Source organism: Pinus tabuliformis, chromosome X (genome assembly GCF_031772625.1).
Source record: "Pinus tabuliformis cultivar Carrire ecotype Pingquan chromosome X, CPIR1, whole genome shotgun sequence".
In the NCBI taxonomy this organism is placed as follows: Eukaryota; Viridiplantae; Streptophyta; class Pinopsida; order Pinales; family Pinaceae; genus Pinus; species Pinus tabuliformis.
In genome coordinates, this window is record NC_142308.1 from 994,436,556 (window position 1) to 994,460,277 (window position 23,722).

General features: G+C 41.2%; 1 protein-coding gene across 1 annotated transcript; it reads right to left on the reverse strand.

Moving 5' to 3' along the window:
• Positions 1-576: 576 nt before the first annotated feature.
• On the reverse strand, positions 577-15,644 carry LOC149143076 (Ribosomal protein L34). The gene is made up of 4 exons (XM_089447413.1): positions 15,227-15,644; positions 14,745-14,775; positions 14,589-14,666; positions 577-1,146 (listed from the first exon to the last, which is right to left on the reverse strand). Exons 1-4 carry the CDS (start codon positions 15,453-15,455, stop codon positions 1,074-1,076), a joined length of 411 nt encoding a protein of 136 aa, XP_089303539.1. The 5' UTR covers positions 15,456-15,644; the 3' UTR covers positions 577-1,073.
• Positions 15,645-23,722: the final 8,078 nt, after the last annotated feature.

Sequence of the window (23,722 nt, forward strand, 5' to 3'; positions counted from 1 at the left end):
GCAGTGTTAAGCCCTCATTAAGGTCTCCCTGCGGCCAGTTACAAGAGGGTAATTGCGAGCCGAGTAGGGCATAACAGGGTATCCTGGTCAAGACTGTCAAAGAACTTGCAACAGCAAGGCAGTTTGGTTAGTTCACATGGAAGCAAATTGATAGTATGTACAATTGTTTAATGGAAAAATCAGTGGTCTGTTAGTTAGTAACACAGAGATGAATATGTGGGATGCAGTAAACTGTTGATCTATTAATACTGTCAGTACAAACTGAATTTCACTGGTGGATTGTTGGTTCATTGGGCAGTCAGCCCTAAATTCACTGTGATTTGTTGAACATTATCTTGCTGTGAAGATCTTTATATTCATGCATTATATCAGCGTATACCTATTGTTTGATGAACAGAAGAATGTGCAATGCTGTGAACAATCTGATTTCTTAGAAACCCTAAGGGCAAAATTACCTAGGATATTACAGACACAACAATACTTAAATTGCTAAAATGGGCAACGTTTTATAATTTCATATTAACGAAGAACAATATCCAAATTCTCCTTGGCAAAACAAACAATTCCACAGCAAACTAAAACATGAAGCAACATAAGAATGTAGCTTGGAAATCTCTGAATGTCATAACAAGGTAAAAGTGGTCTGAACAAATAGGCAGAACCACAAATATAGTGAACAAAACATTTAGAAAATATCAACAATTTAACACCCTTGCTGAAGGAAGACATTCCACAGCAAACTAAAACATGAAGCAACATAAGAATGTAGCTTGGAAATCTCTGAATGTCATAACAAGGTAAAAGAGTGGTCTGAACGAATAGGCAGAACCACAAATATAGTGAACAAAACATTTAGAAAATATCAACAATTTAACACCCTTGCTGAAGGAAGTTGCAAAGATCACGACAGGTGAAAAGAAAGTCATTTTACAATCTTTAAAACTTCGAATCTGCTGTCAAGCTGTGCTTAGTGAACAAAACATTTCGAAAATACTAACACCGTTGCTGAAGGAAGTTGCAAAGATCGAGACAGGTAAAAGGAAAGTCATTTTACAAAAACTTTGAATCTGCAGTCAAGCTGTGATTCTTGCTCTTCCCTTTGCTATCCTCCGTGCAATGACTCTCCGTCCACCTGGAGTTTCCTTTCTGCAAAAGAAAGAAATGCAAATCTCAATATTTCTGTGTTCTTGACATCAAAATTTACGAAAACAAAATTAAAAATTAAAAATAATAATAATAATAATCAACAAGCTACTTCAATGATCAGTGCATGAAATCAACGTCTTATCTTAGAAACTGACTCAGTAGCCAAATGCTTGTCCGTTGAGTAAAGTATATTTGCTCCAAGAAAATTATAAAGTTTTCAGGACCTCATTTATATGCGAAGTTATCAGAACCAAATCTAAACCTGTTTATCCCAAAACTAAGAACTGGACCGACACTAGACTGGAATTGGCCAAGAACCGGTAAAACAACAGCCGAATAAAAAATACATAAGATATTCAAATTTAAATTTCTATATATATATATATATATATATATACATATCCAAGGACCAAACCATTAGGTCCATCAAATATGAAATTTTGCTCATTTATACTGCACGTAAGGATGAGAATTGCGAAATTTCATCAAGACATAAGCTTTGAGAGAAAATTCTCAAAAAGCTGATGGACAACTTATCACAGTCTAAAGCTACATAACAAATTCGAACCATAACTGTAACAGTGTAAACTTCAAAACATTCATAGACAGCTTTTACAACTACAAAAACCTTAATGAATTGTATAATTGAAGTTCTGAGAGAAAATGCATAAACACTGAGGCTCTAATTGGCCTCTAGAGTCTAAAAATCATGATACTTCAATCAAATGAATACATTGGTCATATGAAATCAGACTTATTAGACTGACTCAGTTGAGTCCACGAGTCTGAAGTTTGCTTTCTCTTGGTGAATGGCTTCAACAACAGCTTCCATTTGATGTTTTAAATCAGTTGGACAATCGGGCAGCTATGAACATATAGTTTCAATGAGAGCCCAGGAATTTGATACTTAATGGCATGCATGCATGGAGCTCTCCAAGCTTTGCGTTGAGGGCTAAAGGTGCCATGATTGGTGAAGAGGTTGGCTTTCACATTTCTGTCAAATCTCTTTGTGGACCCCAAATTTTTTCTTGGGGGTCATAATGTGGTCTCCTAGGTCTCCAACAAGACAAAGTGCCCACCGTTGCTCCAATGTTGAGGGATTTTCAAGTGCTACAAGCCCTCCCATGTCTAAGAAGGTGAGACCATCCTCATCTAGGCTCTGGATCAACTGCCATATCTCTAAGTGCTAAGGACGGCCATGGGCATACTAGGTCCAATATATGTCACCCTGAAGAATCATCAAATAGTGTACAAAGTGGCTGAACACACTGGGTGCACCATGCAGGTGGTGTCCAGGGGTGCAAATGCCATGTTGCTACTGCTCAGAGACCCAAGGCTGTCAACATTATCGGTCATCCACCTGTGAGTGTCAATATGCTCCTCTAGAGGCTTGGGCCCCAATTAAGCTGCCCAAGTCATAGTTGTAGAAACATCTAACAATCACATCACAAAGTCTAGTGAAAGCAACAAATCATCAGGTACAATAATCATTTTTGCATCTAAGTGGACCAAGCTTGAAAGTAAAGGGCTATTTCACACATCAAACAAAGCTTCCCTTCCAAATTTGGGGCTTTGAACTTGCAATAGTGTTACCTACCTAGGTAGGAGTGGCTAAAGGACAACCTTATTAGGTATTTCCAACCCCCAAGGAGAAGTGACATTTCTTCAGTCCACCCTTCAATCAGTGGGTGTTCACTGTTATGTGAACAATGATGGTAACGGAGGGGAGAAGACATCATGGCCAAGTTCCACGGTCAAAGGGACCAACATGGTGGAGATCAACATCTTGAGTGTATAAATGTGAGGGGGGAGCAATCATGGATGCTTGAGATACCAACCCGACCTTTGTTTTTCCACCCCTCTTGTGTGCCTTTTACTTTTTCTTGATTTTTCTTTGTATCGTTGTTATTAGCTCAAAGGGTTAGAACTTGTTTTGTACGATGTATAGCAATTGTATTACCCCTTGATGATGAGGCAATTCATTGCCCATCGAGGTTGGATCATGCAAGGGTTCCTTTCTTTATGTAAGGGAGCAACATGTGCTTAGAAGTCGGGTGATGGCCCTAAGGGGTGAAGTGTAGTTCATGCTAAGCTTTTGCCCATGTGCTAAAGCCATCTTTTGCATTTTAACATTCTTTCTTTGTTTTTCTTGTGGTGAACATATGCTTTTTCCTTTTCTTTTAGATGCATCAACCTTCTCGAGCCAAGTTCCAAGCCCTACCCAGGTATGAGGACATATGGGTGGCAAATCCCGAAGAACTAATGGTCAGTTGAACCCGAAGAATGGAGGTGGCATATAGGGCTTGTAATGTAAGATTGAAAGTGGTAAGTATGGAATGGAGACAGATGGAACATGCTATCTCAATCAGGACTTCTCAAGTAGTGCCCCTCCTATACTCATTGGGCCATTAGGGGAGGTCCCACTAGACTAGGATCGAAGATTAACCCTCCATTTAAGTTGAGGGAACAAGATCACGATCAAAACCCCTCCTCCTTCCAGATCACCCCATAATCCATGCTAAAAACCCAAATACAAACAAGCAAAAGCACCTGACTGCAAAATTAATAAAATACCTTTTGATCGAAAGCCCACCTTCGTTCACGTGCTCCTGCGAGATGGGTGAGAAGCATATGACCGATGCAGGTGGCAAAGATGAATTGCACATTGTCATCAGCTATTGGTGGCAATCAAGGGCTATTGGCTAGCCGAATGAATGCAAAGTGTGGGAGAAATTTTTTCTCCTATGGGGTCACCCACTTTTGGTGGGTAACAGTTACATCTCGAGGGGCACTACTACAACACCACTTATCATTGATCCATTGGGATGACCCCATTCAGGGCACACTATATGGGTACAATGCTCCATCATCTATCGATTTGGCATTTGGGGATAGAAGGGCTCCAAAGGCCAAAGGTTGAATATAGGGCATCCTTAAGGTCCTTAAGGAGAATTTGCAGACCACCCAAAACCATCAAAAGATGTATGTGGGTAGGCGCATCGTAGAGCATAGCTTTGAGGTAGGAGACTTAGTTTTCCTAAGATTGCAGCCATATAGACAATATTCACCCAAGGAGAGCGATGCAGAGAAACTAAAACCAAGATTTTATGGGCCTTACAAAATAATCAGACGAATTGGTGAAGTAGCATATGAGTTGGAGTTGTCAGAGGGAAGCAAAATCCACAATGTCTTCCATGTATCATGCCTTAAGAAGGCAGTCGATCAACAGGTTACTACTTCTGTTGAGCTACCCCCTTTGGACGAGGAAGGGAAGTTAGTATTAATTCCAAAAGCTGTAACGGTTGTCTAAGAGAGGAGATTGAAAGGCAAAATGATCTCAGAATATCTCATTAGGTGGAAGGACTTGCCTTAAGAGGACACAACATGGGAAGGAGAACAGATCTTGTAGCACCTGAATTTGCAATTGCTTAAGGGAAAGTAATGTTGGGAAGGGGGGGCTGTAATGTCCTCTTCTTATTAAATTGCCTAAGGGAGTATGCAGTAGCCTATTTAACCCTGTAAGCTATAATCATTTGTAAAGAAGAAAACCCATTATTTGATGTTACTTAAGTAACATTAGATAATTAGGGGCAAATAGAGGGAAACTTGTCAGCCACTCAAAATTAAAATTTGAGGGAAAGCCCCAAACGGAATCTATAAAAAGGAGAGAGGAGATTCATTGTGAGCATCATGGATTGTGGATCTTTCTAATTTTTTTGGGTTGAGGCTCTTGGAGGGTTTTAATACCCCTTTCTTTCTTATTGGTTCCGATGGTGAAAGATTCCACCCTAGCCAATCCCTTTACCTTTGTGATTACATGGCAGATTTTTAAGTGGAGAATCATCTTTCTGAGGGAAATCCAAGGTCGAAATATCCTTTTCTGAAGTAGTGAGGGATTGAGTAGATCATTTTATGGCAACGAACTACTTTTGAGACATTAATTGTGGTAATGGATCATCTCTAAGGTCCAATCTGTGATAGTGGAACATCTCTAAGGTATTATCTTAGGTAGCGAATCATCTCTAAGATCTAATCTGTGACAGCAAATCATCCCTGAGGTTTGTATGTTGCGGTGAAACATCTTTGAGGTATGGTCTGTGGCTCTAAGGCAAGCGAGGTTTGGTTTTGAGTTGACAGTGGCAACGAGGAAACAACGAATTACTATTTTGAGGAGCAAGGGGAGTGGAAGCCCATCTTTTGTGGCAACAAGGGTTTCTATGGTAGCGTCTTAACCTATGGCAACAGTATATCATTTCTTGAGCTTGTAGCAACAACAGATCACAATCTGATGTAGCGGATCATATCCCCGAGGAAACCGAAAGACTGTGACTGCTCACGCAGAGATAGCAAGTGTTGAAAAGAAAGACAAAATAGGCAACGAATTGTCAAGGGTGATATGAGGGTTGAGGTTGACCTCGCTAGGGCAACCAAGGCTAGCAAGACTGTAACCAGAACCACAAATGCAACTAAGGCAATGAAGGGAACAAACAACAGCCAATCTAGTCAACCTGGGTTAAACTGAAGTTAGATTAGTTGTGGAACCCAACCACTATTTAACAGAACTAGATAGTGCTAAACATAAACTAATTGGAATTGTAGCCCCGTTGTTGGATTATTATGTTGTATAGGTTTGCTATTTATTGGACAATTAGCCCTAACTTGTAATAGATTGTTGAAGGACATATGGTTGTTTAAATATCTTTAATTCCATCAATACAGTAAATGGAAGGATCCTTACTGTCATATGGTTTGATGAATGTTGCATTGTTGTTATGAAATATAATCCTTTCATAGTTTGTTAAAACCCTAGTTCAGAATTGTGCCCTTAGGATAATTTTCCCGAGAGGGACATTACAAAGTGGACTAGATCTCAAGGCCTTAATACTCCTTTTACTAATATTAACTTGAGGAGAGCATTTTTGTTAGGGTCCAACCCTAACCCCCTTATTTATGTAATAGGATCGAGTCATAGTTATAGTTAAGTAAAGAGTCAATAAAGCCCATATTAATAATTGTAAGTGGTTGACCCGTATTTAAAGAAGGGACCACAGTTAGTTGCAAATGGGCCATGGTATTAGATAGATGGTATTAATAAGAACCATGGTATTGACCCATGGTATTGCATGTATGAATCCTATATAAAGGATAGAGACTCCCCTCGAGGAGCATCGTGTCTTATTTTGTAATTAAGCCCAGCTCTATTGAAGCTTGCCCCCTCGAAGAGGCAAGTGAACATTGCTTTCCTTTCTGAATAATAAAATACTTGATGTTTTTTCTTATTGTTCTGTGTTCTGGGTATATTTCTTCGCATATTTGGTATTCGGGTATCTTCTTGCAGGTCAAGAGCATAACAAATGGTATCAGAGCACTTTCTAGGGCCGGTGGGATCTCCATTTTTAGGACAACAAAAAAAAAAAAAAATTGGCTAGAGACGTGTTCCGACATCTTTAAACCACGGAATCTGTCGTTGAGCGCATAAACCTGTGGATTTGGGGAGGCATGCATGCAAGAAATACAAGAGGTGGTCACGCTTGTTGGACTCCCTTGTAACACCTGTGGGTACCCCTTTGAGGAGTAGCGCATTAGACAGAATCGTGCACGGACTATCTTCCAAGTACCCTCTAGGTATATCGGAAGCCCCCTAGGCTCTCTTGAAACCTTGGCATAGATAAACCGTCAGCCGTCTTGCTGCTACAGTACACCGAGAACAGCACTCGGGGAGATTACTCGCACATACGATAGGGTAGTCAGGTTGTACGGCTAAGGGTACGGTTGATCCTCCTTGGTTAGTGCCCTGAAAGATTGGGCCGAGTACTACTGTCAAACCCTTATGTATATTGCAATCTGTAGCACCTGACGCTCCTTGAGACCATAGTTCCTGGGTCTCTCTCTAGATCACGCATCATCTTTGCCAAATTAGATCTAGCAGGTGGGGTTCTGTCGCAGCCGCAACAATCAGTTTTGCCATTCAAATCTATCAGATCCGCCAATCAGATTTATCAAATCCGCCATTCAAATCTAGCAGTAGGGGTTCGATCACTGCCACATTCCTACTCATACTCTGCAGTTGAGGGTTAGCCGACAAATCAGACTATTTGTGTGGGCCCCTATACTTGGGTGTGATTCTTGTAAGACATTGGGCAGAATTGACTTTTCTGGGATTCGGCTACTGCAGTATTCTTAAGTGAGGAGTAAAACTCCTTTCAGAGTTAAAAAAAAAAAAGTCTGAGACCCTCCCGGGATGCTTATAGGAGACTTAGCCCATAAGAATCAGGTCAATGAGCTTAGCAAGGTGGTACCATTCACTTGTTGGCGTCAAAACTTTCGGGCGGTCCCAAATTTTAAGTGCACCGGATCGGTGCATGGTACAAACTAGAGCTCAAGCTATGGCCAATGAGAAGATCAACACCCTTGAAACAAAGTTGGATGCAGTACTGACGTCGCTCAAGACCTTAGCTGACACACTCACAAAGGGCAAGTCGGAGGAACACTCGGAGGCATATGCTTTCAATGAAAACATTAAGGGCGAGTCTAGCCATTCTCTTCACCTCTTTGGCAACCACCAACAGTCCCAGACGCGACCACCCAAGCTAGACATGTATAAATTTGATGGCTCTCATCCGGCCACATGGCTAGCACAAATGGAGCAATATTTCACACTGAATCACATCAGAGATGATGCGACTCAGCTTAGCGTGGGTAGCATGTACTTGGACAATGAAAGATGGCAATGGTGGTAGTGGCTTCAACGTTGCTATGGAAGGCCTGTGACTTCGCACTTCGCAGACATTCGCAAAAGCTCTTATGGATCGCTTTGACCATGAATCTAACTTTTTGGGTTGTCTCACTAAGCTCCGACATACAGGAACAGTGAACGAATATATTACATCCTTTGAAGCCTTAGCCTTCCGCACAGGAGGTCTACACGATCAGTTCTACTTGGGATGTTTTATCAATGATATCAAAGAAGCCATACAAGCCCATGTCCGACTGCAACACCCAACCTCATGGCTGGATGCTTGCAAGATAGCTCGTGAAGTAGAATGTGCATTAGCGGCCCAGTCCAATCGCCCAAATTTCATAGCCAAGGGTCGCCCCACCCAAGCTCAAAGCACTACCCAAACACTCAAGGTTCAAAAGGTGTCACTAGCGGAAATGGCAGAAAGAAGAAAGCAAGGATTGTGTTACTACTGTGATGAGAAATACTCCCCCGAGCATAAATGCAAGGAGCCCAAATTCTTTCAAATTGATGCTACTGATCACAGTTCATCGGAGGAAGCCCCACCACTTGAGGAACCAGAGGAGGAAGATGAGGACAACTAGCCGGACAATGTACCTGAAGAACCAGTTATCTCGCTTCATGCTTTGGCAAGGATTTCTTCTCCCCAAACTCTCAAAATCAGAGGTTTTATTAAGCATCGCCCTATAGTAGTCTACATTGATAGTGGCAGTACGCATAACTTTATCCATCAAAGAGTCGTGGAAGCAGTGCATTGTTTTGTCAGAACAGTCTCTAACTTCCAGGTCCAAATTGCTAATGGGGGGACAATGAAATGTGAAGGCCACTATGAAAATGTCAAACTTCAAATGGGGGATTATCAGTTAAAGACCCACATGTTTGCCATACACATGGGAGGGTGTGACATTGTCTTGGGTGCTGAATGGCTCCACACACTCGGCCCAATCACAATGGATTTCCAAGAGTTATATATGAGCTTTAAGCAGAACAACCACACACATACCCTCCACGGACTCCAGGCAGGTGATCCCTCTATCATCAGCTCACATAGGATGGAAAAATTGTTAAAAAAGGGCCACCATGGAGTTATAGCCCAATTTAATGCCATCCAGGCCTTCAAACCCACTTCTCTTCATATTCATCCTGAGATGCAACAGATCTTAAACAACCATCTGCCAGTCTTTGACAAGCCTCATGAGCTTCCACCCTCGAGAGGGGAACATGATCATAGAATTACTTTGGTCCCAGGGGCCCAACCACCAAATGTGCGCCCATATAGATATCCGTTCGCCCAAAAGAATGAAATTGAAAAAATCATCAAGGAACTCTTGGAAGCAGGCGTCATTCATCCTAGCATTAGTCCTTATTCATCGCCTGTGGTCATGGTGCTCAAGAAAGATGGGGAATGGCGTATGTGTCCAGACTTCAAGGCCCTCAACAAGTTGACGGTCAAAGATAAATTTCCCATCCCGGTTGTCGATGATTTGCTGGATGAACTAAATGGGGCTCAATTCTTTACTAAGCTCGACCTTCGCTCGGGCTATCACCAAATTCGCATGAAAGAAGTAGACATTCCAAAGACTGCTTTCCGAACTCATGAAGGCCATTATGAGTTCCTGGTCATGCCATTTGGTCTTTGTAATGCCCCATCCACTTTTCAAAGCCTCATGAACCACCTGCTCAAACCATATCTCAGAAAATTTGTCCTTGTTTTCTTTGATGACATCCTCATCTACAGCCGCACCTGGGCCACACATCTTCAGCATGTAGATCTGCTCTTGCAACTGCTCCGGAAGCATAAATTATTTGTCAAGATGTCCAAGTGCTCTTTTGGCATGGAAGAAGTTGAGTATTTGGGCCACATTGTGGGGCATGAAGGTGTCAAGGTGGACCCCAAAAAGATCCAGGCAATGCAGGATTGGCCTCAACCAAAGACCTTGAAGAGCTTGAGAGGATTTTTGGGTCTCACAGGCTACTATCGCAAATTTGTCCGCAATTATGGTCACATTGCTAGACCCCTCACTCACCTCCTCAAGAAAAATTCATTTCTCTGGAATGATGAAGCACAACAGGCATTTATAGCTCTCAAACATGCCATGTGTTCCACTCCCATATTAGCACTACCCGACCTCACCAAATCTTGTGTGATTGAATGTGATGCTTCAGGTACGGGTATTAGGGCGATCTTAATTCAGGAAGGTCGACCCTTGGCCTTCACAAGCCAACAACTAAGTGGGACAAATTTGGGACAATCTACCTATGAGAAGGAGATGACAGGCCAATCTACTGGAATGTCTACTTCTTTCATGCGAATTTGGTGATAGCCCGAGCGAAGGTCGAGCTTAATAAAGAATTGAGCCCCATTTAGTTCATCCAGCAAATCATCGACAACCGGGATGGGAAATTTATCTTTGACCGTCAACTTGTTGAGGGCCCTGAAGTCTGGACACATACACCATTCCCCATCTTTCTTGAGCACCATGACCACAGGCGATGAATAAGGACTAATGCTAGGACGAATGACGCCTGCTTCCAAGAGTTCCTTGATGATTTTTCAATTTCATTCTTTTGGGCGAACAGATATCTATATGGGCACACATTTGGTGGTTGGGGCCCTGGGACCAAAGTAATGCTATGATCATGTTCCCCTCTCGAGGGTGGAAGCTCATGAGGCTTGTCAAAGATTGGCAGATGGTTGTTTAAGATCTGTTGCATCTCAAGATGAATATGAAGAGAAGTGGGTTCGAAGGCCTGGATGGCATTAAATTGGGCTATAACTCCATGGTGGCCCTTTTTTAACAATTTTTCCATCCTATGTGCGCTGATGATAGAGGGATCACCCACCTGGAGTCCGCGGAGGGTATGTGTGGTTGTTCTGCTTAAAGCTCATATATAACTCCTGGAAATCCATTGTGATTGGGCCGAGTGTGCGGAGCCATTCAGCACCCAAGACAATGTCACACCCTCCCATGTGTATGGCAAACATGTGGGTCTTTAACTGATAATCCCCCATTTGAAGTTTGACATTTTCACAGCGGCCTTCACATTTCATTGTCCCCCCATCAGCAATTTGGACCTGGAAGTTAGAGACTGCTCTAACAAAACAATGCACTGCTTCCACGACTCTTTGATGGATAAAGTTATGCGTACTGCCACTATCAATCAAGACTACTACAGGGCGATGCTTAATAAAACCTCTGATTTTGAGAGTTTGGGGAGAAGAAATCCCTGCCAAAGCATGAAGCGAGATAATTGGTTCTTCAGGTACATTGTCCAGCTAGTTGTCCTCATCTTCCTCCTCTGGTTCCTCAAGTGGTGGGGCTTCCTCCGATGAACTGTGATCAGTAGCATCAATTTGAAAGAATTTGTGCTCCTTGCATTTATGCCCGGAGGAGTATTTCTCATCGCAGTAGTAACACAATCCTTGCTTTCTTCTTTCCGCCATTTCCGCTGGTGACACCTTTTGAACCTTGAGTGTTTGGGTAGTGCTTTGAGCCTTGGGTGGGGCGACCCTTGGCTATGAAATTTGGGCGATTGGACTGGACCGCTAACGCACGTTCTACTTCATGAGCTATCTTGCAAGCATCCAGGCATGAGGTTGGGTGTTACAGTCTGACGTGGGCTTGTATGGCTTCTTTGAGACCAATGACAAAACATTCCAAGTAGAATTGATCGTGTAGACCTCCTGTGCGGAAGGCTAAGGCTTCAAAGGCTGTAATGTATTCATTCATTGTTCCTATCTGTCGGAGCTTAGTGAGGCAACCCAAAAAGTTAGATTCATGGTAAAAGCGATCCGTAAGAGCTTTTGCGAATGTCTGCCAAGTCACGGGCCTTCCATAGCAACGTTGAAGCCACTGCCACCATTGCCATCTTTCATTGTCCAATTACATGCTACCCACACTTAGCTGAGTCGCATCATCTCTGATGTGATTCAGTGTGAAATATTGCTCCATTTGTGCTAGCCATGTGGCCGAATGAGAGCCATCAAATTTATACATGTCCAACTTGGGTGGTTGCGTCTCGGACTGTTGGTGGTTGCCAAAGAGGTGAAGAGAATGGCTAGACTCGCCCTTAATGTTTTCATTGAAAGCATATGCCTCCGAGTGTTCCTCCGACTTGCCCTTTGTGAGTGTCAGCTAAGGTCTTGAGCAACGTCAGTACTGCGTCCAACTTTGTTTCAAGGGTGTCGATCTTCTCATTGGCCATAGCTTGAGCTCTAGTTTGTACCATGCACCGATCCGGTGCACTTAAAATTTGGGACCGCCCGAAATTTTTGACGCTAACAAGTGAATGGTACCACCTTGCTCAGCTCGTCGACCTGATTCTTATGGGCTAAGTCTCCTATAAGCATCCCGGGAGGGTCTCAGACTTTCTTTCTTTTTTACTCCAAAAGGAGTTTTACTCCTCACTTAGGAATACTGCAGTAGCCGAATCCCAGAAAAGTCAATTATGCCTAATGTCCTACAAGAATCACGCCCAGGTATAGGGGCCCACACAAATAGTCTGATCTGTCGGCTAACCCTCAACTACAAAGTATGAGTAGGAATGTGGCAATGATTGAACCCCTGCTGCTAGATCTGAATGGCGGATCTGATTGTGGCGACTGCTACTGAACCCAACGACTAGATCTGAATGGCGGATCTGATAAATCTGATTGGCGGATCTGATAGATCTGAATGGCAGAACTGATTGTTGCAGCTGCGACAGAACCCCACCTGCTAGATCTGATCTGGCAAAGATGATGTGTGATCTAGAGAGAGACCCAAGAACTATGGTCTCAAGGAGTGTCAGGTGCTACAGATCGCAATATACATAAGGGTCTGACAGTAGTACTCGGCCCAATCTTTCAGGGCACTAACCAAGGAGTATCAACCGTACCCTTAGTCATACAACCCGACTACCTTATCGTACGCGCGAGTAATCTCCCCGAGTGCTGTTCTCAGTGTACTATAACAGCAAGACGGCCGACAGTTTATCTATGGCGAGGTTTCAAGAGAGCCTAGGGGGCTTCCGATATACCTAGAGGGTACTTGGAAGACAGTCCGTACGCGGTTCTGTCTAATGTGCTACTACTCGAAGGAGTACCCACAGGGTTACAAGGGAGTCCAACAAGCGTGACCACCTCTTGTATTTCTTGCGTGCATGCCTCCCCAAATCCGCAAGTTTATGCGCTCAACGACAGATCCCATGGTTTAAAGACGCCGAAACACGTCTCTAGCCAAAAAAAAAAAAATTGCTAAAAATGGAGATCCCACCGGCCCTAGAAAGTGCTCTGATACCACTTGTTATGCTCTTGACCTGCAAGAAGATACCAGAATACCAAATATGCGAAGAAATATACCCAGAACACAGAACAATAAGAAATAACAGCAAGTATTTTATTATTCAGAAAGGAAAGCAATGTTCACTTGCCTCTTCGAGGGGGCAACCTCCAATAGAGTTGGGCTCAATTACAAAATAAGACACGATGCTCCTCGAGGGGAGTCTCTATCCTTTATATAGGATTCATACATGCAATACCATGGGTCAATACCATGGTTCTTATTAATACCATCTATCTAATACCATGGCCCATTTGTAACTAATGAAGTAGACATTCCAGTAGATTGGCCTATCATCTCCAGGATCAAATGGCCTATCATTTTGACCATGCTTAAAGCTTTTGGCTTCAATCCCTTCTTTATGGGTGTAATTAAACTTTACTTGTTGAAGCATTCACATGCCTCACCATTAATGGATGCAAAACATAAGGGGTTGGCCTCTTTCGAACAATGGCAAGAGGGAGGCCTCTGTGAATTGTATGGATGATCCTCCTAAGGTAGGCGTGATCCCAATGGCAACTTAAATGATTTTTCTTAACATTTGTTGTCATTCTTTTATGTGCCTTGACAGTAATCTTTCTAGGGACATCCAAGTTTATGTTGTATGGCGAAGAGGCTTCTTGGGGACACTCATCTTAAATGTTATATGGCCAAGCGGTATTTTAGGCACATTCAGTTTAAATGTTAAAAGACCAACAGGCCTTTTAAGGACACTCAGTTTATATGGCCAAGTAGTAGTATATTTCTGCAAGATGATCTAGGACTATTGTAGTTATGTCATAAAGTTACAAGAAAATGGTTGCAGGCTTCTAAAGGACATAATGTAAATGGAAAAAAGCACAGTACTGGAGGTAAATATATAAGGAATTCCACAAATTGGAAATGAGTTACTCTTAATGGCCTGGGATATCAAATTTGTCAGTCTAAGGCTAATCTTACGAATTTTCAGGTCGTTTCTTAACCAATTCATGCCAGTTAGATCGCTATTTTAGGTACTTTCAAAGATCATCTGTTGCATTTTCAATGTATTCGCGCGGCTCAAACTATTTCTGAACTCTTCTATAATTTTTATTTTATATTTGCCTTTATAAGGCCGCTTTGCACCGCTGGTTGGGAATCGGAATGGACAGGATCCGGATAAGGATCAAGAGCTACTTTACAAAACGACCAAAATCTCTTCTTTTTATCCAAATTAACGTCGGCCACAATCAACAACTGCATCTTGTGCAAAACTCAGTTACGTCCATTAGAATTCACCTAATTTATCAATTTGTCCGACTGGCCCTAAATGGTCTCTTCCCTGTTTACACGTGAATAAGTAGTCCTAATCTGCCATTTCGTTTTAAATTAATCAAGGTAGAAATTGGTAGAAGCACTAATACCTTGCAAAATACCCATGTTTCCGCTTCCGTTTGATGTTGCTGGGCTGGTACGTCCTCTTAGTATTCAGGAGCATTGGCCTGTCAAAAGGAACAACTTATGTCTCGTGACACAACAGTTAAATGGAAATGCAGGGAAAACAAAAAAATTATAATTACGTTAATGAGTCTGGCGCTCCAGGTAGGGATGCTGCAACCACAACACCAGCCTCATGTCAGACCTCGCAAACATCATTAACAAGCCCATATGAAACCCCAAGGAATTTCAGTTTTTAGGTTTCCTTCGTGCTGACGAAACACATCATAGCAAGACATTCTTTCGATTTCCATTAAACGTTCTCACAGATTTCGCTCATTACAAAATCTAAATAACCCAAACCGAAAAGAAAATCCAAAGAAAAACTTTAAATTTGCATGCTTTAAATCAAATTTAGCATTCCTCTATTTTGAAAAAGGAAATGTCAGAAAAGCTTTCCAACAAAGCAAGAATGCAGACAACTTCTGAACAGTGGTAAATAAAATTAAGATAAGTTTGAATAAATTCACTGGGCACGTTACAATTCAAATAACATAGACACGGGAAGAATCAAAAACTGCGCCCATATAAGTGAAAATGACGAAAAAATCCGTTTAGCTCTTACCGCCTTGCAAGAGAAACGGGAGAGAAGGCCAGCCATGGGGACTGAGCAAATCTTTGACAGGTTCTCCTGGCTCTTCCAACATGGGAAGAATTTTTAATTTGATGGGACAGCAGAGAAGGGGAGAGGGCACGCTATTGCTGGTTGATTGGACAGAGGATGAATATGAGCGCACGCAAGTAAGGATGCTTCTCATACAACGGGAAGCTGCACCGACGGTTTTGGTTGCCATAGCTAAAATTTTATGAACCCCGGAGTACTTCCAGTAGACTATATTTCTCTCGCGCTTGTTAAGCAGATCCACTGGTCAAATGCTTTGAAAGAGCGCTCTGCGAAGAGCTCTCCGGCGAAATGAAACCCTTGTTCCCACTGCGAAATTTATGAAGTACGCCTTGGTCACATGAACAAGGGCTGACAAATAATCAATGGTACCCTTTTTGATAAATTAAAAATCAAAAATTATATTCACTTGAAAGAAAAATATGCATGGTAGGAGAGTTATAAACTATTTTTTCTAGTCTAGTGGACTTTAAAATACCATTGAATTTTAGCCAAAAATAAAATAAAAATAAAAATTTAAAGCACTTTCCCAAAAAACTTTTGGGTTTATATAAATTGTTGATAGGGAGAGCATGAAAGAAAAATAAAAACTTAAAGCAATCCTAAAAAAACTTTTGGGTTTATACAATGAGAGCATGAAAAACACTAACAAATTAAAAACTTTATGTGAGCAGCACCTTATATCCACATGCATAATTGGGAGCAATTTCACAAACCAAGTATGTTAGTTTGTCAAAAGGATAACACAAAAATAACTTTTTGAGAAACCCACAAATGTCAGATTTTTCAAGTAAGTATAAATCCTAAAGCATTATAAAATATCTGGACTATAAAAGATCTATTTTTATTTCGATCTACTAAGTGTCTAGAGGGATCAATCTCTTTTCAATTTAAAAGTGGTTTGCATCTCAACAAATTTGATCCCTCTCGGCACTTAGTAAATTCAAAGTAAAGATGGATCTAGGCTAGTTTTATTATTAATTCTAATTCTAATTCTAATTATTAATTTTATATTTTAGTTATTTTTTATTTTTAGTTTTATGCAATTTGACCGAGTCAAAATGATGATGTTTTTTTTGTAAGTGGAGGTGGTGCCTTTATATTCCTTCAAATTTCAGCAGGTAAATACATCATGAGCATCCATACCCAGATGGTTTCAACCTGCCTAGTGGGAAACTAAGTTTATTAACCATCTTGTAGAGTTATAACCAGTCCAAAAATTAAATTGTTTGAGTTTATCCTTCAAATCTACATAAACAAAACTATCTTGATAACCTATGTTGTCTACCATCCTACTCCTGAGAACAAAAAAAACTATATAATGCATCTATGAGAGTATATTCATCAAAGGAATCTATCAAGGCAGGGTCCCTAGCGTTGGTTCCCGGTTGTTTTGTTTGTGGCAAACATGGAATGTGTTTCTCTATGCGGGCCAACCAGGCATTTTGTTGCTGAATTTGGCATTAGATCAACTATAATTCTCTGTGGATTACCTGAAGATCCATTGTAATACCTGGGCTTCCTATCAATTGTAGCATCAAAGCCTTCGCTAGTAATGTTTTCATCAACCAGTAAACATGTAAGGTTTGCAAAAATAAGTGTAGCAACCCCAAGTTTGACCCAGGTTTGGAATAAGGTCACCCCAATATGCTAATAGGTCCCACTCACTGGGGTCCAACTCTATTTGAATATCAGATTCCTAGTCATTAATAGTCTCTCTGGCCCAAGTGTCAAAGCCATTTCGCTAAGCGTTGGTCTCATCGTGGCTCATACTAAAAGTTCGTCTACGACCCTGACGTCTATTGGAATCAGAGTGGGCCATGCCTCACCCTCTCCCTCTATCAACACGCAAACCGGTTCTATTGTTGGAGTGTACCATGTCCTTTCTTGTCTTCATGTTGCTAGCTCTCCTCAAGGGTAGAGCCTGACCCTCTGTCTTCAGCCCACACTTAGATGTGAACAGTATATTTCTTCGATTGGTGACAGTCATCCAAGAGCCTGGGAAACCCATAATAAGTTGTACGTGTGGTATCTACCAAATAGCCATGGAGAAACAAAAATATAATAGACCAAATTCAAAGATGTAACTTCCTCCTCCCACATCTACCCAAGTAACCGGCCAACCGGGTTAAACATGTGACGAGAAGTTACTATGATATGATTCAAACTCCTAAGTCACATTAAGGAAGTGGAACTGATGGAAACACACCATACAGACCTTCAACATCAGCAATAGGACTCCTAGGAACCATCCCAACCTTTCTGCTAACCAGCCCCTGAGTCCCACTGAGTCTTTAAGCTATTAAACCTCTGGACGCTCCCATGTTATGGGCATGCTAGCATCCAGAGAGATTTGGACGCTCCCACAAGCCTGGATGCCTGCATCTAGGGACTATTTCCAGTAGACATGTGCTATAGTCTGAGGAATTTAAGGCACTTTTCAAGCCTAGAATTCCGACCACTACCCGGAACTTGCTATAACTTCCGAAATCCATTAAACACATGATGACAAGACTAATAAACCAAAAACTAACTCCAGGACTAGGCCTGACCATCCCCAACTGGGACTAACATTCTGTTAAACACTTGGCATTAATGCAATCTACAGGTGTAAATGACAGATCTAAGCATAGGGGTCTCATACTTATCTGAGATTCTCTATGAGGCATTGTTTCCTTATCACTTTAGCTACAGTTTCATCCATTAAGCCATAGATACATTGTTTAGTCATATACAAGTAAAAACATAATGAGAGCCATACATAGCCACTGTCATAATACATATTCATAACCAGCATAATAGTAACAGAAATACCAAGGATACAATAGCCATAGAATCCACATATACACTAGTATAATGCTCATGAGATAACAAAGAGAAATAACCTCATATTAATGATGCAAAAGCCAACCCGGTATGGGACTACCACGTTCCACCCAACCATAGAATGGCTGAGCAAAATCTCTCTTCAGTCATTCACCCCTGTGCCATATTCCAAGTATGAATGTGGGATCTCATAGAACACATCAATCCAGAACCATCCAGGGCTTCCAGAGGCCATCCACCTCAACCCATCAAACAGTGATTCCACGTCACGGTTGGACATCACAAAACCATCATTAGATTGGTCTCTACCCAAGCCTTCCAAAGCCCTAGAGTGTTTGTTCCAACCAAGGCTTTCAGGACTAGTAACTCAACCCATGGCTTATTCCGGGCTTCCAGAGCATTTTTCCAACCAGGGCTTCCAAGATTAGTAACTCAACCCAAGCTAAAGGAAACATGAGAACCAACCAGAAACGAATAAATAAACGCACAACACCATGGTTATCTAGGAAATGGCAAGGCTAGGTAAATCCACTATCAATCTAGGCAATCCTCCATGCCAATGACAGATCATGAGCAATAAACCACATGCATGTGCCATACATGTTATAACTAGTGAGGAAAACATACATGCAACTCAGTACCTGCAAGAAAAACTCGTTGTAGTTGTTGATCCTGATGTCCTCTTGCGCTTTCCTGCTCTTTCTTTTCTTTCTTGCTCCAAAACTCCAAGTATGCCACTCTTTCCAAGAGTGGTCCAAGAAAACTCTAAGTGTCCATGAGTGAGAGAGAGAATAGAAGTGAGTGCCACTAAAATTGAACTGACCAAGCCTGTCAAAAGCTTACCAATTGATCCTCAAAAGCCTTTTTATTAATGAGCCCTCTATTTTCTTCATTTCCATTATTTTCCTTCATTTTCCCCCTCACATGCAAACCATGACCTTTCACCTTCCTTTTCTCCTAATTTCTATTATTTTCATAAATAAAATGCCAATAAATGCCTCATGCCTTTCCAAATCATTTTCCATTGTCTTTTCTAATTTCCTTAGCCATAATAAACTGAATGAACACCCACTAAGATGTTTTTGCCACCATTTAGCTTGGAATATGTGTTCTATGACCATGGTCTTATATATTTTTACATGGATTTTTAACCAATTTTATTATAGAACCCTCCCCCTTAGGGGAACACCGTCCTCGGTGTTCAACAACGCCTATAACCACAAGATTGCTGAAAGCAAAACATATTGCCCATGGAGCTTTCTAACGCAGCTCGTTGCAGTATTTACAATGACCATCTACTAAAACATGACAAACATACCGTTTACTGGAGCTTTATAACACATCTCATTACGGTATTTACAATCCACATATGGTTATACACATTTGCTTCAACCAACAAATAACCATACTCTCTATGGAGCTTTATAAACTAGCTCGATATAGTATTTACAATAATATACACATATATACATTTGCTCGACCACCAAATAAAATGATATGATACACGCATATGCAACAAGGGAGTCCAAAGGCTCACACCTCCACCCTCAAAGTAATACCAGGATTCACCTCCTTCCCAAGAAGTCTAGAATCCATTGTCAAAGTCAAATCTGCATCCAATGTCCAGTGCTATAATCTTGCACCACTTGTCCTCTCAGTTAACAGTTACTGGCTCATTATTCCAGGGCACACGCCCAATGTGCATTTTATTCCATCGGGCAATGCTAATGACCAAAACAAATATATCATTGGCCTTCCCTTCTCTGCTACACAGTCCCTCGGGCAATTCGGTCACCCCCTTCCGTACACTCACTCACCTTCTAAGTTCTGCTGGCACCCCCATCCCGAGCAATCCATCCCTTGTCAAGGCTTCCTCTCATCGGAAGATACAAAAACCAAGGCATATCCCTACCTTAAGAGTATCATACTGGTCATAGCATGCTCATGGAAATCAATGGATACCATTGGGTACCAATGTCCCACAATGGCCTTGCTCTTGAATACTTTACCTGCATACTGTTGCATTTTCCAATTCCCTTTGCAGTTGCAAATTCTTGCAGTCAGTTTCAACCACCCAATTGGGCATTTCATGTTTTCTTGTACCAAGCACATAATTTCCATTAGATTCAAAATAAATCGAAATAATTTCAAATCATACCTCATTGGTGGCTCATCAATAAGGTACACTTGCAATTCTGTTCACTTCCTGTTACAATAAGTCAAACTAGCATCTTTGACCAAATCATCATGTATAAACATATTACATCAGGTTAGCTCAAAACATAACTATCATAGATCAAAATCATAAATCACATGTAACCATCATAAACCAAAATCATAGATCACATGTAATCATCACAGACCATAATCATAACTCTCATGCATAATAAAACTGAAATAAATAATGATACTTGTCCTTTAATTAATCCTTAGCTTCTACATTTATCCTTATTATATATGCACACCGGATTGGTTGCCACACCCGACAAACACTAGTGCCTTCTCCTCAACCATGTGCACATACACATAGTGTGCATCACACGCATACAGCCACACATGACATACAACACCATGCACATTCATCTACACCTGACACACAACACATACACCTACACTTAGTGTACAACACAACACAATACATGTGCCTACACCTGGTGTACACCACCACACAATACATACACATACACTTAGTGTACAACACAACACAATAGATGCGCCTACACCAGGTGTCAACCACCATAGAATACATACACCTGCACTCGATGTACAACACAATACATACAACTGCACTCAATGTACAACCCTACACAATACATATACGTACACAAAGTACAACATAACGAATACACATGTCATGATACCATGACTACACAATGCACATACATAGTACCGCATGCCCGCAACACAGCATGTACGACATGCACACAATACCACATGTACACTAGTACCATATGTACAACACATACACAGTACCACCTATACAAAGCACCACCTGCACAACGTGTGCATAACATCACATGTACATGGCACCACCTGCACAATGTGTACACAACACCACATGTACATCGTACCACCTGTACAACGTGTACACAACGCCAGATGTATACATCACCACATGCACAACATGTACATAACACCACATGCATGACATGTACACAACACCACTTGCACACAACGCCATATGTACAACATGTACACAACACCACATGTACAATCATGCACACAACACCATATGTACATAGTACCAAATGTACAACATGCACACAACACCATATGTACATAGCACTGCATATACAACATGTACATAGCACCCTACGTACACAGCACTGCATATCCAACATGTGCACAACACCATGTGCAAACAACACTGCATATCCATCATGCACACAGAACAATATGTATATAACACCGCATATCCAACACGTACCTAGCACCATCTATACCCAACACTGCATATGCAAGATTCGCACAACACTACTTGTACCACCTTGTACATAACATTGCATAAACAACATGTATACACACTATATGCGCACAACACCGCATGCGCACAACATCACAGCTGCAACATGTACAACATATGCACAACAATAATACCACACATCCAGATACCACATTGTTTCTACGAGGAAACCTTGCTTCCAGTGTCTCTCCACCATCCATGCTTATCTTAGCATGCCACAAATCACATTGTTTTCATTCCACTGATGTATCCTTCAATGTTACCTATAAAAACATAAACATAGGCATAATACAAGCATACAATATCAATTCATATCCATGTGATATTGAGCTCATATGTTTGTCATGACTACTCTCCCCACTTGATTCCCGATAAGACTAGGTACCTTGTCATGCCATTCACCTACATAGGCAATCATTCTCCCACAAGAATGATCCCTGATGACCTTGTCGGACAGTGACATAGATACATAGATACATACATATATATAAACATTAGCATAAACAATCATGATTCTATCAAACAATGATATGCATACACATATATACATATAAACATCAACATAAAACAATAATGATATAGTCAAACAATGACATACATACATACATATATACATATAAACATTAGCACAAAACAATCATGATCCATGATGACCCTGTCAAACATGACATACATACATAGATACATACATACATGTATACATATATAGACATCAGCATAAACCCTGATATCATAAGATCACGATTAAGAGAACTCCCTTTATGTATGCAATGCATGCGCAACATCGAGAACAACAGTTCCCAACGTAGCCAAGCCATATGATGTCTCAAATCCATTTACTTTACCTTTCCTTATTACTTTGCTCATGATTGTACTGCCAATGTCCATTTACATCAATGGACGAAACCAATCCAACCAATTGTCATATTCTTACCTTCATCAGCCCTTATTCATGCACCGAGCTTTATTCGGTCTTACATTACTTGATAGGTTCCACACAACTCTCCCCAAACTCCATCAACTTTCCTCTTTCCCAACCAATTCCCAAGACTCATAAAAGGAAAGCATAAGAAACAAACAAGAAGAAGACCATGAAAAACCAGTAACAATACGACACCACAACAAAGTGGCAATGCCTTACCAGACAAAAAAAATGCAAATCAAGCACAATAAATCACCAAAAGACCAAAAGCACTAGACTGACAACATACGCCATGACTCAATCCCCTTGGTTCCCAGTGCTTCCAAAGGAAATCTCACCTAATCCTTCTTCAGAATTTCATGGAAACCTCTTTTCCATTCAATCCCTTGCATCATACTGCCATCAACACATATTTGTCAGTGCATAAATAAACATAACAATACACTAGTTACCTTACCTTGATGTGCCAAGCACGTTGCTTGCAACTGAGCACATCCATTCCATCTCTTAAGGGACTCCAATTCACTTGACAGATCCACATGTAACTAGAGACTAGCTAATATACATGTAAAGTGTTAGGATATTCCGACACATAGGAAATAGTTAAGTTCAACTTGGTCTAGTATAGAGTTAGGTATAGAGTTAGGTAAAGTGTGTTTCTTTACCGTTGTACATTTTGTAACTTACAATCCGACGGTCACGATATGTAGTGATCCAACGGTTCACTCTCTCTTCGGTATTACCGACACTTGATCCGTGGCTTGACACCCGATTGGTCCATGAGTTCTATTTAAAGCGCATGGAGGGTCATTGTTCGGGTAATCAGTCGATGAGAGAAAGCTTATGTAAATTTTTATTCTTTGATTAATAAATTGCCTGAAGTGGCCACGTTGTCTCAGGTCGTGGACTGTTTCCCTCTTTGAGGGTTTTAACCACGTCAAAAATACTGGTGTATTGATTTGAGATCTGGTTGTGAGCGGTGTCCTTTTGGTGTTCTTTCTGAGGAACTTACCCTGTAAATTCCTACATGGTATCGGAGCTATTTGAGGGCCGCGTCCGTTGGTGATCCAAATCTGAAGCTGGTAGAACTGCATGCGGCTGTCATTTCCTAGATCTACTGTTTCTGACTGCTTTCGGGCCGAGAGGACTACTCTGTTGTGTTCGGAGCATCTGTTCCAGTGAGGAACCCCTTTCGTTTCACACGAAAAGGTTTCCGGTAGCCCTATCT